Genomic DNA, 19,174 nt, shown 5'->3' on the forward strand with positions numbered 1-19,174 from the left:
AACATGAAAAACAAGCAGACTGGAGCTTCACACTACAATAGCAAGCTTAATGAGAGAAACACAATATATCTAACCTAACTCTGGAGACATGGGTCGAGGGCGACGGTTTTTTCCTTTGGTCTTCTGCTGTTGTCCCTCTTTGGCACTAGTCTTAATCTGCTGAGGCTCACATGTCTTCTGAGGAACATCTACTTCCATCTTTTCTTCTTCAACAATGATGGTAGGTACTTTTATCTTGGTGTTTGGTTTGGAGACTTCGACTTCCATTTTCTCCTCCACTGGAGTGACTGGTGACAATCTTGGTGGTTTTTGAGGAACTTGCTGAGGGAGATCTTGCACAATGATGGCCCTTTTTTGGACCAGTGGACTTTCAGGTCTGTTTTCAATTTTTCTTAATGCTACTTCTATTGGTGTCTTTCTCCCCGAGGTTTCATCCTTTTGTGATGTTTGCACAAGTGATTCTTTGATGTGCGGCGATTCTTGAATTCGAGATACTCTTTGTACCAGTGGACTAGGTGGCCTTCGTTCAACTTTGCGTAACGTCATCTCAGCAACATTTCTGCTTGGTGATTCTTCCCTTTGTTGGTGATACAATGCTGGTGATGATGATCTCTGAATGATTTCTGTTACAGGACTGACTCTACTTAATTCTCTCACTGATCGTTGTCCAGGTAGGTCAGATAACTGCATTGACTCTGGGGGCCCTGCAACTTCCCCAAATCTACTGACTGTTACGGTTGTTGTACCAGAGCTTGCTGTCTTTTGGGGTTGGGATTTATGCTGCTCTGGCTGTGTTTGCTGTTGTTGCTGCATTGGTTGCTGACTTGAATCCTTTTCTGTCGGTTCCTTTGCCCACTGGGTACGTTCTCTTTCTTGAAGCTTTTGAAGGACTTGGAGAGGAATAGGTTCAATTTTTCTGAAAGGCTGCCTCTGCTTGCCCTTGAGGGTGAGCTGTTCAGTTGAAAACGATTTCTTCATATGAGGTTTTCCAACAAGCTTTTTAATGCGCTGGAGCTCCTCTGTGAACTTGTTCTCAATGTCCTGGACTTTTTGGGAGTAGCGTGGTTTCTCCTCCAGTGAAGCAGCCCTCTGTTTAAACATAGATCTCCGCTCAGCAGCATCCTCTTTCAGAGCCTCCCTAAGATCTTCCCTTGAACTCTCTCTCGAGATGCCCAACCGGCTTCCTCCATCATCTGAATCAACAGATCCAGCACGGTTGAACCCTGCCCAGGATCTTCCCGAGATGGAACCTTCTGGAAGTTCAAGGCTTCTTCTTCGCTCCTCTAGGCCACGGACCTTCTCAAAAACCTTTGAGCTTGCCCTGGTAAGCTTTGGGGATGGTCGAGGGGTAAATTCTTTGCGGGAGTACTCACTCACTGGAGTCTGTGGGCGGGAATCCTGGGTGTTACTTTGGGAGACAGATCTTGGTTGCTTAACTTTTTCTTCAAACTCCCCAGGCACTGTGTCTTGGTATTCAGTTGGCACAACAATTTTCTTTCGCAAACTGAGAGGTGTTGTCGACCCAGAGCGGCTTGGCATCGGAGAGGTGGAGGGGCGTTTGACGAGTCTTGGGGATGGGGGTGGGAGGACTTGTGGCGGAGATTCTCTTGAAAAGTCCTCTGACTGACTCCTGAAATAGAGGATTTGAAGCAAAATCTGTTGGAGTCAGTAGGTAGTTACTAATTTTGCTGGGTATCGTGTTAAAATAGAGAATTTTAGTCCAATAATACAATGTGCACACTGAAGTTTTTTTTTTTTTGAAAAATAATGCATGTTTCTGCATGTTTCTTTCTTGCCTGGATGCGTTTGAGTGATCCTCATGTCCATGTGTTCTATTATCATCTTCTGCACATTTGTCCATCACTGCATCTCAAGTAAAGTGGAGACATGACAAATTGTACATGTAAGTAGTCAGGTATTTTCAGGGCAAATCAATATTTTAATATAAACAATGGATCAAATCTGTAATTGTGTCTTGTAGCGATGAACCCACAGGGAATGACTATCCAAATTTGTAGTTCGCACCTGCTCTAAAGAATATTTTAACATCCCTAAGCCTGTTGTTTTGGTTTTCCTGCCTGCAACCTGTGCTCTCATTATTACTGTGTGTAGCCAAAGCAGGCAGCTGTTTTCATCAAAAAGCTCAGTTTAACCAACTGCACACTACTTACACCCAGTACCAAACAGACAGACAAATCTAGCAACTAGTTGCCGAACACAGTGTAGCAATTAGCAGCTGACCAGCCAGATAAGCTTGTATTCATCATGTAGACACAAAAACAAATCCAAATAAATGCTTGTTTTGATTCATTGATTCTTAAATAATAACATTATCATTATTTTGTTTTCAGCTCATTCCTTTACCCCTTAATGGCTAAAAATGAATGTATGCTTTAACAGTTACTGAGCAAATTTCAGAATTTTCATTAGTGTCTTACATTTTGTAATGCTGTTGCAGTGAAATTAGTGAATAAGCAAATCAGAAATAATACATCCCCTCTTAAATAAACCCACAATTATCTATAGGTGAAACTTCAAATGAAAACAAGGAGGATACCTCTAGGCACAGCCTGGTCCTCAACATCCCCACTATCTTCTTTGGTCTCGAATTGGTCACCTTCATCCTCTGTTGTTTCGGAATCTGTAAAAAATATATATTTATTTCAAAAAAAGTCTTCAATTTCAGTTTTCAGTTTCAATGAGTAAATCAACATTTTTATCTGACAAGTGTTTGAAAAACACTGTTGTCGTCTGGTAGAAATAACGATAACAAGTTAAATAGGATGGGGAAAATGCAACAAAAGTGAAAAGTGAATGAGCAACAATTCATAGTGTTTCCATAGAGGCAGATCCACACTATAGGAACCATTATAGATATATAGTTATCCATATAGAGGGAAACTAAAAGTTCTGAGTTACAGCTCTACCACCTTTGTCAAGCATCACAGCTGGTGGTGTGTCAATTGTGACCAGGTGGTAAAAAAAACCACAACATTTTGCTTGTCTGAAATAACATTTTTTAATTTCAAGAACTCTACCTGAACTGCAAACTTATTCCTTTACTGCCTCTATTTTATTGTATTTGACGTAAAAAGTTGTCATCCTCAGTGAGTCATTACCATGGCAAAGCTAATATATTGAATTTTCAGCAGCTGAATTGTTGCTAAACATATAATTCACAATTATCTTTTATAACCTGCTGGTTAAGAGGCAATACACAACACAGAAGCTTCATAATTTTCTGGCGTAAATCAACTTTCTGCATTTTTAAACATCAAATTTGCTCCAGCTGTACCATCTGAATGATATGTTTGTTTTTCTCAGACTGAGTAAAATTCAGTCATTGGCAGAACTCAAAATAGAAAGCACTATTGAGTCATTGGCATCCCAGCAGCTCTTATGAGGTGTTTGCATCACAGTAGGTGGAATTACAGAGGCTATCTGTTGTTCCTTGCAGTAAAATCACACAATAGGATGACATCAAAATGTAGAAATGCTGGTATTAATTCAGTGTTATAACAAACACATGTTACACAGTAGAACAAGCTCCACCCTACTAATGTGTTATTGTAAATGGTTTATATGTTGCGTAGTATACGTGTCAAACTCATGATGTTCCACACTTCTACATCAATAACAAGTTGCATTGCACAATGATGCAATATTTACAGCATATAACTCCACTGCAGATTTCAAAATAAAACTATTCTATGTTTGCAGTGGAATATTGCATTTCTAAATGTTAGCAAATTAAGTCTAAATCTCTGAGTCTATTAACGTAACTGATCTTGCAAATAGTCATGTGATAGGCGGGCAATACAGGTAACCAGAGCCCCTTTAAGGACAGTACACCTTTGTCTGTCTTTGATCTACCTTGACTGAATAAGAGAATAAATACATTTTAAAGAACCACCTCTTTTTTTTTTGCTATGCTGGTCAAGGTCTTGCAAGACAGAAAGTCAGTTATGCACAGTGGTTGCATTACCCTTGACAGTCTGGTCACCGCCAAATTCAGTAATGCAGCATTTACATAAGAACAATTAATCAAAAGGCACCATGAGGGGATTTTTTTTTACCACTTGACTATAGCAATTAAACTATTTTTATGAGCATGTGTCCATTTTGTTTCTGTGTGCACCTGCATGACTGCGTAGTTGATGCTACACACATTGCTGCCGACAGCAATAAGGCACTGAGAAAAACAGACCGTGCCAGGAAACAGCAAGGGAAAAGATACTAGAGAGAATAGATTACTACTAACTACAGTTCTAAACTTAGATGTGAGCAATGAATGATCCAAGCTATTAAAAAGATGACTTCTCAAATGATCAATCTGGAAGAACATGCACAGCCATTATGTTTCATTGCATTCTAATAAAAACACCAAGTGTACAACAACATTTTTTAAAGAGTGGCCTAGGTGAATAAATGGTCTATTAAGAACTAGCAGTATATTTACTGTAATGATGTTCATGCCTTGCATTTGTGCATTAGATGGAAGAAGATCTGGAAGTACCCACAGTCCGACAAATAAGACATCACACACCTTTCTTAATTTGGCTTGTCATGGCTGTGATGGAGTTACATTGTAGGTGATAAGTACTGCTGCATATACCACTGTATTCCCAGGAAAGTGTGGCTCATAAACTTGTCACTTAGCAGATATTCTAAACCACAAACCACAAGTTACAGCTTCACTTTGAATGTCTCTTTGTTGTTGTCATATTTTTTGAGAAGGGGACAAGAACCGTCTTTTGATCTGTTCAATCCTGCTAATTCAGGATCCACACTAACATAAAGGTTGGAGAGTATTCCGGGTTTATCATAAATGACTTCACACAATGTGTTATGTGACACTAAAGGAGCAAATCACTCTAGGCAAAACATTTCTCCCCATTGCATGTACAACATTAGTCTGAGAAACAACTGTGTTTCAGCATTTTAGTTCAACTCTGAAAGTCTTCTTTGAAGTTAGTTCAAAGCCGCGGGGTGGCAGTGCCTCCAGCCTCGTGATAATTCTAGTTTCCATTGGCCACAGCAACTACAATCCATAACAACGCCGTCAAATCGAGGTTGCACAGAGCAGCTTCATCTCCTTCCTGTCAACATGTAAAATCTCACAATCTAAGCTCCACATAACAATGAGAATGTAAGATTTATAACTGTCACAAACACATCAGAATTGCACTTGCCTGATTTTTTCTTTGGTCTGGATATTTTTCATGGCCACTGTTGGTATATCCTCGACAAATAGCTTTTGTCTTGGCTTTTGTCATTCGGCAGCAGGGTATTCCCCATGATACACTGGGGGTTCCGAGTCATTACTACGAGCCTAAATCAGAAAATGCCCTATAAAGACAACAGCCAGTATCATCTGACTAGGATGTAAAAGATTCAACTTGTTCTATACCTTAAGTCTGCTAATAAAAGCTTCTTAATCAAATGCAGAGAAAAGAAAACGGACAGAAGGCACTTTGGTCCATTATATAATAAGTTGCCCCTCAGAGTCTCAGCAGTTCCTCTGAGAAAATCCGTCTCTGAAAAGCACAAAGCAAAGACCTCCATCCGCAGGTGGAAATGTCTGTTGAATGCATATCATCCACTCTGAGGGAGCCCCCCCGTCCACACAATAGCCAGCGACAGCATAAGCATCTTCCCCCGCTGCGCTGCGTTCCACCCCACATGCAGTGCACACACCGATAGGCAGAAAAAAACAGTGGGAGTGATCCAGCCCTCTTGAGATCAGTGTTCTACGGCATTGGTTGACATTTTTCATTTTTCCCTTCCTCCCCATGTGTCTGTGTCTATATTCTTCTACTGATGTGAGGAGCCGATGCCGTGTTGCCGGCAGAGAACGGGGGAGAATCGCTGCAACAGCTAGAGGGACCTCCTCACTCCTCTGCATTGCTGGAACACTGTTAGCTCTCGAAGCAAAATGTGTTACTGGCTGCTTACACCGACTACACAGCCATCCTCTGCCCAAGGGATGGAAGACACTGAATCGCTCTGTTACATTCATGAAATATAAAAACAGCACAGTGTTATTGTACAGTACACGCCAATTTCACTTTCTCTTATTGTGTATTTTGTGTAATAATTCTCAAGTATCGTGCAAATATAAGAGGATGTTAAACATTATGCAATTTGAATGACTCAATATCTAAGACTTCCTGTGCCTGAGAGAGATGAAGAGGGGTTTCTCTTTACACCTCCAAGTATTAATGAGCACTAGGAAATGGCGACACTTAATACAGGCAGCATCCCCATGTGCTCAGGAGAGAATATTGAGTTTGCTCACAGATGCAAGAAAATGCACATCTGCAATAAATGTTATACTTCCCTAACTGTTCCATAAAGTACAATAAATAATCAACACTTTCATAATTGCAGATACAAAAAGGCCCAATTACTGTATATAATCCAGTGATTGTATAACCTCAGAGTGACTTTTTGTTTCCTTGGTTGCCACCCTTCATGTAAGCTCCTTCTGTTTTTTTTTTCATACATGAATCTAACATTCATTTGATCTGAGAGGAAGTCTGTCATGCTTCTTAGTCTTGTGACGAGCTAACGTGATGTTTTTGTGTTTTCCACAGAATGCTTTGTCACAGGCTAAGCACTGGAATTGTATGTGTAAAAGACTGACGTGATGTTTCTCAGCATACTATCACCAACACACCGACAACAAATGCAGAGGCTGCCAGTAGCCTACATTATGCTTTTCTTCTTCTGGTTTGGTGGTTATAGTCCTATATCCATTATCAAAATGACTCATTGATACTACACTGCTAATCATGGCAGCTTCGATGATGTGTTAACACTTCTTCTGTTCTTTCCCTAAAAATCAGCAGCCTTGTTCAGCTCATTGATTTTAATTTTACTGCCGGGCAAATTTCCTCTGAAGCGCTGTAACAACTTCAAAGGATGCTAATGTGCTAGCATTATGTGTTTATCAGTTTGATGTGGGATGCCTAATGGCCAAGAAATAAGACTTTCACTTTTTATACAAGGCAAAACAATTAATTAGCTACTATCTTTGAAATGTACTGCAACCATCACGTTGCTTGGTAATGCATTCTGTTGTAATCCCTGCACGTAAAAAGACAAAAGTCTATCTTTGAAAAATCATAATTTTCCACCACTGGCGTCTAGAGTTTCTTTTTTTTTTTTAATACAATTTTAACATCTTATTTTAATGTTTTTATGTAAATTCAAATGTTATTGTTTTCATTATTTCAAAAAAAACAAAACAAAAAAACATTTCAGTTTCATCTTATTTAGAAAAAAAAAAACTTCATCTTTAAAGCACTTTGATTTGCCTAATATCTGAATGGCATTATGTAAAATAAAATATTCATAGAATAAAATATAATTCAAGGGACTTACAGCTGACTTTGCTTCTCTGCAGTTAGCTTTTAAAGCAGATATCAGCTTCACGGCCGTTTCGGCTAATGCTGCGTTCAAGGCAGGCTTTTGAAACCGTAAGTTACAGCTTCAAGTCACAACTACGACTTGGTAGCGTTCCAGGTAACCCGTAGCTCGTGTTTTTACCATCCTGTTGTCTGTGAAAGTTCCCTATAACGGCCACTCGTAACTTCCGACCCGTGAACTCGTACCAGATCGAACTGGTATGACTTCACAGGAAGGAAAAACACAAAGTACGAGTTTCTTTGAACGCACCATGAGTTAGCAGCCCCCGCCCTTGTCAGGCATCAATTGGTCCTCGTGCTACGTCACCACATTCACGCGCATCCCTTGGCTGCACACACAGCCCTTCATGCCGTTCTCTCTCCTCATTGGATAACACTTGTATCCCACAAGGAAAATTTTCTCCTCGGGTTACAGCAGAGCAGAGTGACGGAGAGACTCGTGTTTAGGCTGAAATACTTCATGTAAGTGATTGCTGACGGAAAATAGGACTATTTAGGACTTATATTAACAAAAACATTCCACTGATATCTGCTTTAACATTAGATATAAAGTAGATAGTAAAACAGTTAATACTGTGAGTGTTAATGTAAGCAACATGACTGAATGCTAACATCTACACCTCTCATGCCCTCTAAAACTATCACTCCAAGTCATTTAACAGCTCTAATAAACACTTTATTTAGCCCTCATGCTTTCTTGTTTATGAAAAAATAAAAGCTGAGCTTCTTATTAAAGCAACATGGTGAGGTAGGGGATTTCCACAGTGCAACTGCAGCTCCACCTGTTCAGTCACGTTCATAGTTCAAGAGGAAGACAACACTGTCCAACACACTGGAGAGAAGCCACGGTCACGCTCAGTGGTGAGATCTGGGCTTCTCAATAACAGGTCTCTCTTGATACTTAAAACAGGCAATGCAGCTCTGTATGTGAAATCACTATCACTGACTCAGATGTGATTAGTCATCAAGAGAATCACCCAACTCGGTGCTACAATGCAGCTTTTCAGCCCCTTTTAGACTATTATTTTGAATTTAACCCAGTAGCTCACTGTTTCCACCTTAAAATGATGGCTCTTTATTGGCTAGATAAGTAAAAGTCAAATATTAACTCATATCTTTAGTTTACAGCTTGTTTCTGCCGCCCCCACATGGTCATACTCTAAGATACTAATCAATATTTTTGTATAACAACTGGTTCAATGATTATATGCAATGATCAAGTTGTCACTTGGAGTGACAATTCCACAGAGTCCCCACTCTTCTCTGCTTAGCTATTTGCTTTGTTTTTTTGGCTGTGATTTCACAGTTTCCTCTGGCTTTCACTGCTCTCATCTGTGTTGTTTTCAATTCCAGTAAGCTGCCTTTTTCAGAGAAACAGCTCTGACAAATCCGCTATATTATCTCTGTGTTACCCCGCTGTTGGATTACCATAGTGCCTTGCAATATATGGTTATCTACTCCCTGGATAATATAGTGAAGTATATGGAATTTTTTTTTTGCCCCCATGTGGCAATCCAAGTTTTAAATTTTAAGTTTCATCCCATTCAATTTATAATTTCTATTACTTCCCATCTATTTCTCTATGTAGCCATCAATTTGTCAAAAAAAAAGAGAAAAGAATAATTGACGAAGTGATAAATAGGCCCTTTAAAGTTAAGTTACTTCAACAGGTGAGAAAATGGACACCAAGACAAAATATCTATAGAGGTAGAACTAACTGCACAGTCCAATGCAGAACTCCAAAGATCACAGAGAACCAGAGAGGATCACAGAAGACGTGGCAGAAATCTTCATGCTGTATTATTAAGTAGACGTAGGTGATAGGAAATTGGCCCATTCCCTGATCAGTAGAGGGAATAAAACAGTCATACAGCGCCAGGCTAAAATTAGCAGTGATGTCTTCCTGTGTAACAGGAGAGACGCTAGCCTGCTAACATCACAAAAATCTAAGGCCTGGCACATTCCACTGTATAAATAACTAGGGAGAGTTGGTGGACGAGGGGGGCGGGACAGAGAGACATTTTCAAAGAGGGAGAGAGAGAGAGATAGAGAGAGAGAGAAAGGGTTTAAGCAGTATCATTGAGTGATGGGACAGCTGGAGACTATGCACATGGCACAGAAGCAGAGAGCTGAATCAAACTGAAGGTTAAAATGGAGCACCAAAGGAAAACTCCTCATTTTCAAAACCCTGTTTGAAGATTTGAGTGTTGGGGGGTTGTAACTACCACTTAGGGGCTACCACTGTTGCTGACTCTTAGTATCTACATTACTTATGTGGCAAAAATCACAATTCTGACACAATTTTGATTAAACCAATATACCAACACAATATGTCCAATATTACAGGGCTGGCATAATCCTCACTCACTATAAAAGCTTGTAATGGTCTTGTTCTGCTGAAAGTCAGACAGACTGATTGACTAGCTACATGAAACAGAGCTTCGAGAGCTACGTGACTGTGTCTGCTTACATGAAATCACCTTTTCTTATTGTAAATGTCTAGACTCTTTGTGCTGGTGAAATGACTGTGAACATATTGTATGTCAAGGATGTGGTGAAAGACAACTTCTGTATTGTACTCTATTTCCAAATTAAGTGGCTCCCCTAATGGGATGCAGCAATACATTATTGAAGTGTTGACAGAGTGATCGCTAAAAGCAACACATAATATATAAATATCTGTGTGTGAGAGTGTGTATGCATATAAGCCTCTGAGTATATTTAAAATCAGATTCCTCAATGTCTACCCATGTATATTTATATGTGTGTGTGCGAGAGTGTATGCGCGTGTGTTATTCACTGTGGTTTCTTGCTTCCCACACTAAAATGAATCTGCGTCATCACATTGTCCTTTCAGCAGACACCACTTCTTTAGTGCGCAATTTTTGTCCCTGCTTTGCACAGAGCATCTTGTCACAGCTTAAATCAGTAGACGTTATTATGTAAACGCCAAGTCCTTCTTTAGAAAGGATCGGAGAGTCAGCAATCATTCGGCTGAACTTTGCTTTTGTTCGACTGATTGAACTGTGTTTTGCAGTGATGAGTCTTGACATCTTTGTGCATGCAAATGCGTGCCACATAAACTCTCTCAGCAGGAAAAGACAGATCTAAATTGGAGAATGAGTTTCCACTACACACACACACACTGACGGCTGAGCACTGCAGAACAATGACAAAGTGCCTGAGCTGATATATGAAGGGCATGTTTGTAAAGCCGGTAATGCCATTTTTCAAAGCAGCTGCGGTGGTCAAAGCAATCAGGTGAGCTGAATTTAAATCAGCGAGGAGTTCACATGAGGCATAAAAAGCTCTTTTAACAGGGAATAGCAGCACTGGCCCTTGGAGCATCCTTGGCTAGACACTGAGGAATCTGATTTAAATACACTCTCAGAGGCTTGATTTGGCTGAGACTGTCAAGAATGATTCATTTTCAATGGCTCTTCATGCATGGTGGAAATGTCATTAACTTTCTCTCCAGATGCTAACCTCCAACAACTACCTTACACACCTCATAAGTAAAAAATGAAATTCCTTAGCACAAAAAACATTTAGATAATAACAGACATCCAGACTGAATGCGCTGCAGAAATAACATCCTGTAATGGGAAATTATAATATACCTGTATACAAAAGCAATATCTACAGTATGGGGAAATGTGGATAAACAATTTGAATCTTTGAGCTAGACCACTTTATCTAAACCCACTGTATTTGTGGACTATATGCAAAAATATAGACTGGAATATTTATATCCGATGTATTTAAGGCCAAGTGTACTTCACCTATTTCTCTACTGTATCTCTACAAATAGCATGATCATGAGTAAAATTAAAATATTTAATTTTATCAAGCACAACTTGTAGCCATGTTTTTTTTGAATACTTGAGGACCAAAATGACAGTCAAATTTCACCCTATATGAACAATGAAACATGACCGTGAGGATTTTAATATCCAACAGTACCTACAAAAAAGAGTAGGCTACTCATCTCCTAACTGAGACATTATCATGGCAGCATAGCAGGACCAGGAACAGGAAGTTGGACAAGTCCTATGTCATGGGTTCTAGTCCTTCTAGGCACTAAAGGCTGGGTCATCTGGATGACTAATGGCATGCTGGGTAATTTTCAAGACGTCATATCAAAATACTTTCCAGTTACAACCTAATGATTACAGTTATCCTGGCAGTGATCTTGACAAATCACATGCAACTTTAGAGTAATAGAATTATCAGAGAATAAAAGAAGCTGTAGGTTTTGTACGTCTTCCTATCACTTAATGGCTACTGTCAAAAATGGGTTTGGTCACTGAATACCTGAAATGTAACGTTAAATATGTTCAATTAGTCCTTTACACTTGTTTCTCTTGATCGCATGTGGAATGCTATTAATCCATCAATGGAAAACGGAATAAAAGGAGCTAAATCTTTTAGTCCTAATGTGTCTTTACCTTCACCCAGATCCAAGACAGCGAGTACCGCGCTGCTCCGAGCCTCTCCCAGGTGATTATTGGCGATGCAGGTGTAGAGGCCAGCATCACTAGGTTTGCAATCCCTAATCCAGAGCCCCCCATACTCTTGGTTCTCCATGTTCATGAGGTCTTCATTGTGGTACCAGTACAGGGATGGCTGGGGGTCCCCGGCCACAGTCACCTTGAGACGGATGTCGCAGCCCGTCCCCACAGCAGCGTTCCTCATTTTGCGGATAAAAACAGGTGGAGTTTGGGCAGGATGACCAGGTCCTCGAGATTCTGAGACACCCTGTTCCGGGTTAGCTTTGGACCGTTTGGGGGGGATGATGGGGCTCGGGGGTGCCCCTGCTTCATCTGCCCCTTTTTTCAGGGTCATCTGCACCTCAGCTTTTCTCATGGTTGCGCAGATTTGGGTAAATCCTCCAAATGTCCTGTGTAACTGCGCAAGTAAATTGTATAACTACCTACACTACTGACTGGGCCCTCATGTAATATTCTAAACCAAAACTCAGTCAGGTCATTAGGGTCTATATGAGATGTCTATAGTGAAGTTCTCACATTTCTAATTATAAGCATACTACATTTCATTTGCCAGGATAAGAAGATTCAAATATACACACGCTTATCTGCCATGGATAGATTCTTCTCAAATTCGTGTTTACTGACTTCAGTTGTCCAAAGAGGAAAAAGACATTGTTGATTACCAGGTAATTCAACAGATAGAGATAGCTGCCTCTCCTGCCCAGAGGTATTTTTAGGGCAAGACCCACTAGATCATGTTGCATTAACAGCTCCCTTGACTTGTCTCTTGAAAGCGACGGCCCAGCTTTTTCCAACTCCTTTTCCTGATGTTCTCCGACTTCTCAGCCCGTTGTAACCATCTCCCAGTGGGCTACTACGGAACTTCTCTGCAGAGCAAAGAGTGTGCAAGTCTTCCGTGAATTTCCCTTTATTCCCAGTGGTCTTCTGGTTTGTTCTTGCTTGGCTCCCGGTTGAATGCAAGCAACAAAGTCCTGTCCAACAAGCTGCAGTGTCCCCCCCCTCCTTGTCCCATGAGCTAAGCCACCCCACTCATGATCTCCCCCCCTACCTCTGCCAGTCAGTCCGAAGGGGGAAATGACAGTCACAGACGAGCAAGCCCTACAATGACAGCTGCATGGTGATCCGGCTGCCCACTCACTGGTAAGCTCCCGCCCCCTTGTCATTTTTAGCCAACCTGGGGTCAGTAGAACATGTGAGATGGTGCAAGACTTGGCACAGAGGAGGGGGTGGTCGGTATGGGGCAGATATTTAATTTGTAGGTCAAATGTAGAGAACGGAGTTGGCCTCCCAATTGTGCTGGAGTGGTCAAATGTCAGGAAAAAGAAAATGTTAGTACAATTGTTATAAGCACACAACAGTAAGATAGACAATATATAGGAAGTTAAAGGAACAGTTCACCAAAAAATGAAATTCAGTCATTAAAGGGATAGTTCACCCTAGAATGATATTTCGCTCATTATCTACTCACCCTCATGTTGACTAAGGGCTGGAAGAATTTTCAGAGTCCACCGTCCCTTCTCTGAGTTACAGGGGGTCTTGGCGTAGCAGTGCATTTCAATGCAACGGTTGCAAAGGGACACCAGAGCTCTTTGTAAAAAAACACACACAAAAAAACATCCAAATACCTCCATGATGCTCGTATGTAATGTCCGTCTTGTGCTGAAGCCCCAAATTGCGTAATTGTCCCGAAAAAAATTAAATAAGTCTATATTTTAAGCTTGTTTGTAGCGGAAGCTTCTCGAAGCTCCTCTTCCTGGTCCGTCCAAATCTCGCGTGATTTGCGCCAGCGTCAGTGCGGTTACTGCGAATCACGCGAGATTTGGACGGACCAGGAAGAGGAGCTTCGAGAAGCTTCCGCTACAAACAAGCTTAAAATATAGACTTATTTAATTTTTTTCGGGACAATTACGCAATTTGGGGCTTCAGCACAAGACGGACATTACATACGAGCATCATGGAGGTATTTGGATGTTTTTTTGTGTGTGTTTTTTTACGAAGAGCTCTGGTGTCCCTTTGCAACCGTTGCATTGAAATGCACTGCTACGCCAAGACCCCCTGTAACTCAGAGAAGGGACGGTGGACTCTGAAATATCATATAGGGTGAACTATCCCTTTAATGAGTCACTCTCATGCTGATGAATACTCTGGAGTAGTTTTTTATTCCTCAAAGTGCATCTGGAGACCCAGGAGGCCGGTTCGTAGTCCAACGAAATCCTTATATGAGAGTCAATAGCGCCCGACACAAAAAGGTCCATAAAACTACACAAAAACCTTGTAATATTCCTCCAAGTATCCTGAAGGGATATAGTCCAGAGTTTACTTGAAACGGCGTCATTTAGGACATTTTTACAGCCTAAACAGTCCTGTATTGTGCTTCGACGTCACGAGTGTGAACCTGTGCGTCCCAGGCAAATTCAATACAGGACTGTTTAGGCTGTATGTCCTAAATTACTTTATTTCGAGTAAACTCTGGACTATATCCTTGGATTGCAGCGGACGAGCAGTGTGGAGGAATATTACAAGGTTTTTGTGTAGTTTTATGGACCTTTTTGTGTCGGGCGCTATTGACTCTCATATAAGGATTTTGTTGAACTACGAACCGGCCTCCCGGGTCTCCAGATGCACTTTGAGGAATAAAGAACTACTCCAGAGTATTCATCAGCATGAGGGTGAGTCATTATAATGACTGAATTTCATTTTTTGGTGAACTATACCTTTAACATAGCAGACTTTGAACATTTGGCATCGCTATATCTGGGGACCCTATCGACCAATACATTTCTTTCAGGGATGGTTCTAATGATTAGAAATTATTATTAGAAATCTAGGAGACAGATAGGCTAATTGTCAAGATCTACAACAAACTGGACCCAAATGCAGTGACACAAAAAGTTTATGTAGGCCTACGTACGACGAAAAAAAAACCCAAAGAATGTGCTGGCCAGAACACAAAGAACATGCAGGAACACTGAGTAGGCCTACAAACACCAAGAACAAACACAGGGAAAGAATGCAGCAGGAAAACTGAGGGAGACGAAGCAACAAAGGACAACGGGAAAACACTATGAGGGAGAAATGAGACACAGGTGGGGGCGGCAATCAACACAGGTGAGACGCATCAGGTAATCACAGAAAGAAGAGCACAGGAAGACAAGACAGAGGGAATTTCACAATGACAGGACAAATAGGAAACCAGAGACAAACCATGACACATAATATTAGGAATTATACCAACGTAACACTAAAAAACATTTTTTATATAAAGAAAGTCACCGAACAGCACCACAGTCTACTAAACATCATAAGTTCCATGGAGGAGGAGAGCTGGACTGTTGTTAGGTCAAGTAGCCTACTAGCTAGGTGTTCCTAATAAACTGCTGAGCCCATATTAAGCTATCAGTAGCCTAGCTTTCAGTGCTGCTCAGCTGCACGCATGTCGCCTAATGTCCTGTTTAAACATGGTTTATCCCTCCACACTTTTGAAAACGTAACATAGTTTAGGCCTACTGTGCATTTTAACTGACTAGGCTACATTTTACCTCACCTTATCACCACAGGTGCGCTAGATGTGCGATCTGCATCGACGACAACTTTCAGCATTGATTGATGAGGTAATAGTGGTGACTGACGTTAACCAATCAGATTGTTCTGTGGGCGGGACTAACTTATTGAACTCTCCATCCGTAAAAAAAAGAAAAAAGAAAAAAAGAAACTTCTTACAATAAGTGACAGTAGCTGTATGGCTACAGCTGCACAGTTTAACACAACAGCCCTGACATTCATAAGCCTATTAGCCTACATCCTGTTTTACAATTGAGTGTAGGCTAAATACCAAAAATACGGTGCTGGTTGCAGTTAATATAAAAGTTGACATTAGATAGGTACTGGGACGCTGGGACTGGTTGGCTGTGGTTAGGTTTGTGGAATTCACTGAACCTGAATCTTTGGTGGAATGACAATGACTTCTTTTTTCATTTTTACGAGCAATGCTGCTGCTCTTCTCAGAACTCATTCAGTTTGAAACACATTTTCAGTTTGGGTTTTTTGGAACCTCCAGTTGTTGTTGCATTATTGCTATTGCAGTCGCAACAACTTCTTCTATTTCCAAACAATGCAGTTTCAGAAAACACCAGTTTCTGGATTAGTTCCAGGTACAGTATTAGTTAGGCTATTGATAAACACAGAGAGGGGGAACATGCACATGTCATTTTAATTTTAATGATGGTTTAGAATATACAGCAAATACAAATCAAATCATCACAACCTCAGTGCATCACTATAGAAACGTACATCAAATTATATGATACAAAACAGTTTTATGTTTCTGCTGCAGTTGCTTTAATAGTTCAACCTAAAATGCTATTTCAAAGGACAGAGTGTGGAGATTGAAATCACACAGAATGATCTTGATCACTGAGCATTGCCAGCTTGCCAGTGCTTTCTGCTGGTTCTCAGTTTGTTCATCAACAACAATTTTTCCCCTGTGTTGTGACACAGAATTATTGTGTTGAAACCTAGTCACTCTTGAAATTGAAACTTGTTAAACATGTAAACATGTTTCCTCAAAGGACTTAGGAAACTGAGGAGATGGTTAACCACACACACAAAAAATTGTTTACATCTTAACCTATGCAACATTTTCTCTGGTTTGCAGCAATTGTTGGATAGTCACAAACACAAAACCAAGTAAAATAACTTACAAAGTAAAGTTTAAAGATATTTACAAACTTCATACAATGTTCTAGCATCTAGATAATTACCCAAATGAGCATCTTGTTCAAAACCTGAGGAAGTACATACAATGATGTGATCATTTTATCTGAGTAGTTTAAAGTGTCCTTTTGGTTTCCTCACATGACAGTGGATGTAATTTCTGATGACATCGAAGACCTGCTGACTCTTGACGATGGTGCTCTCTCCATGAAGCCTATCTTCCTCATTATCTGGAACAGCCTCCTCCTGAACTTCTCTCCCACGAAGGCATACAGCACCGGGTTGACACAGCTGTGAAGTAGGCCCAGGCTCTGCGTGGCAAACATAGCCTTATCCACTGCAACCCTAGCTGGGCACTGGTAGGGCACGAGCTTGGTCCTGAAGAATGAATCAGCCATTACAGCAATGTGGTACGGGGTCCAGCAAAGCAGAAAGGCAACCACCACCACCACAATCACTCTCATGGCTCGTTGCCGCTGAAACCCCCCACGGATGCGAAAGAGACGCCGGATGGTTACTCCGTAACAGGGCAGCATGATGGCCAAAGGGACAACAAAACCCAAAACATGGCGAAGAATTCTGGTGGCCAGACGCCACTCATCAGCACTGCTGGGGTCGTATCGTTCGCTACACACTATGTGACTTGAGTTTTGAGAAAGGGAAACCGAATTGAAGAGTCCCGGTAGAGACAGTAAGGTTCCAACAATCCAGACACCAGCACAAACCCCCCAGCTGAGCATCTGGCGATTACCCTTGCGGGCATCCATAGCTCGCACAATCACCATGTAACGGTCCATACTGATGCAAGTCAGGAAGAGGATGCTGGAGTAGAAGCTAAGCTCTTGGAGGATAGCAACAATTTTGCACATAGCATCTCCAAACACCCAGCCCCTTGTAATAGAGACGGCCCAGAATGGAAGCGTAAAGGCCAGCAGGAGGTCAGCAACTGCCAGGTGGAGGAGGTAAAGGTCAGAAGGGGTCAGCGTCTGCTTGTTGAGGCCGATCACCAGTCCCACCACCAAATTTCCGGGAATTGCTAACACAAAGATGATAACATAAAACACACAGACCACAATCATCACAGCATCTGGGGGGGAGAAGAGGTTGCATGGCTGCGTTTCAGGGTCCACGATGAACTCTGTGTAGTTATATGTAAAGTTGAGTTCATCATATATAGAGCCAAAGTCGTCAAGGTTGAAAGAGGATGTGTTTGGATCTGAGGACAAAAAAGAAAAGTTTTAGAAAACAGTTTTAACAGACAGCAAATTAATGAATAGAGAGCTTATTTTTGAGACATGTGTTTTGTTGGTGAGAAAGCGTTTTGGGCCTCAACTTACAGCAACTGTTTAGTTGCATTTATGCATGCTGATAATGTCAACTGTCAACTTTTACAAAAGCAGCTTCAGTATTGACCAAATTCAGCAAGAGTCAGTCACTCTACACAATGTAACCGAAGCAAAAATGCTGCTATACTGATTCATTCTTGTTACAATATGCACTAATTTAGTGCACTCAGTGAAGTACATAAGCGTATTGCATTGCTTTTTCTGAGCAATTTATTTTTTTGTTTATTTGCATTTTTTTTTCTGTTCATGTTTTATAAAAAAAAAAAAAAAAAAAAGTAATTAGGCTACCCCGAAAAAAAAAAAAAATTACTCAGAAAAACACAAGTAATTAGGCTACCCCGAAAAACAAACCAAAAACTAAATTACTCAGAAAAACACAAATTTGTTTAAAAAGTAGCGTCAGTATCGACTAATACTTGTTAACCACAGAAGAAAAAAAACATGATTTAAAATACTCATAGCCTACTACTTGTATGGCATTTCAGGCAGAATGTCAATAAACACAATGTTAAAATGATCACAAATATCTCTTTGCCTATCATACATTCCGTTGAGGCATCAAACTGCCTGTGCTGTGAGAGTGTGTACTAAATAAATCACCTTATCTAAGTTATCATTGTAGAGATGACAGTACTCACCAGTCATTGCCATGTCTGCTTCGTTGGAGGCACTTCAGATATGACAGTGTGGCCAGGAAACTAGACACATACATTGTGCTCCTCTCCACCCCTCCCATCACTGTAACCACGGGGGCATTTTCCTGTTTACCTCTTACACACAGATTTGATTTTGAGTTTAAAAGAGGAAGACATGATTAACACATAATGCTTCAATGTATGAAAGCAAATGGAGTTGGAATTTGTGTTTAAGGTTCCCAGAGTCATATTTCTGTAGTTATGGTATAGACTGTTCAAATTAAATTATATAGATATTTCATTATGTTTACCGGTAAGTTCTTTTCATTTCTTAAAAGAAAAAAAGTTGAATAGAACTTCTTTTACAATATACAGTGTATTTGAAAGAGGCTACTCCACAATACTTGACTAATGCCATTTATTTACTAATTTAATTTCCAGTCCCATTTTATTCATATAGTGAATACCACAACATATTAAGTGATTGTTGTTTTTTTCTGTTTATTCATATTTAATCCTAAATTGATTTTCTTGTTTTA

At 40.5% G+C, this 19,174-nt stretch overlaps 2 protein-coding genes across 4 annotated transcripts in view; both read right to left on the reverse strand.

Annotated features, from left to right (window-relative positions):
* spegb (striated muscle enriched protein kinase b) overlaps positions 1-12,978 on the reverse strand; it is a 36,036-nt gene extending 23,058 nt beyond the window's left edge. For 2 of the 3 annotated variants that reach the window (XM_083996554.1, XM_083996553.1), the window contains exons 1-4: positions 11,879-12,978; positions 2,558-2,641; positions 1,797-1,863; positions 75-1,630 (exon numbers count right to left, since the gene is read on the reverse strand). In XM_083996554.1, the coding sequence (XP_083852680.1) occupies positions 75-1,630; positions 1,797-1,863; positions 2,558-2,641; positions 11,879-12,296 (2,125 nt within the window). In that variant the 5' untranslated portion in view covers positions 12,297-12,978. The remainder of the gene's footprint in view (positions 1-74; positions 1,631-1,796; positions 1,864-2,557; positions 2,642-11,878) is intronic. The other variant, XM_083996555.1, reaches the window with a different exon arrangement.
* Positions 12,979-16,291: 3,313 nt separating this feature from the next.
* LOC311004495 (C-X-C chemokine receptor type 2-like) lies at positions 16,292-18,881 on the reverse strand. Its single transcript, XM_083996571.1, has 2 exons — positions 18,639-18,881; positions 16,292-17,870 (listed from the first exon to the last, which is right to left on the reverse strand). The coding sequence occupies exons 1-2, from the start codon at positions 18,649-18,651 to the stop codon at positions 16,792-16,794; spliced, it is 1,092 nt and encodes a 363-aa protein (XP_083852697.1). The 5' UTR covers positions 18,652-18,881; the 3' UTR covers positions 16,292-16,791.
* Positions 18,882-19,174: the final 293 nt, after the last annotated feature.

This window comes from Trachurus trachurus (genome assembly GCF_905171665.1).
Source record: "Trachurus trachurus genome assembly, chromosome: 21".
Classification (NCBI taxonomy): Eukaryota; Metazoa; Chordata; class Actinopteri; order Carangiformes; family Carangidae; genus Trachurus; species Trachurus trachurus.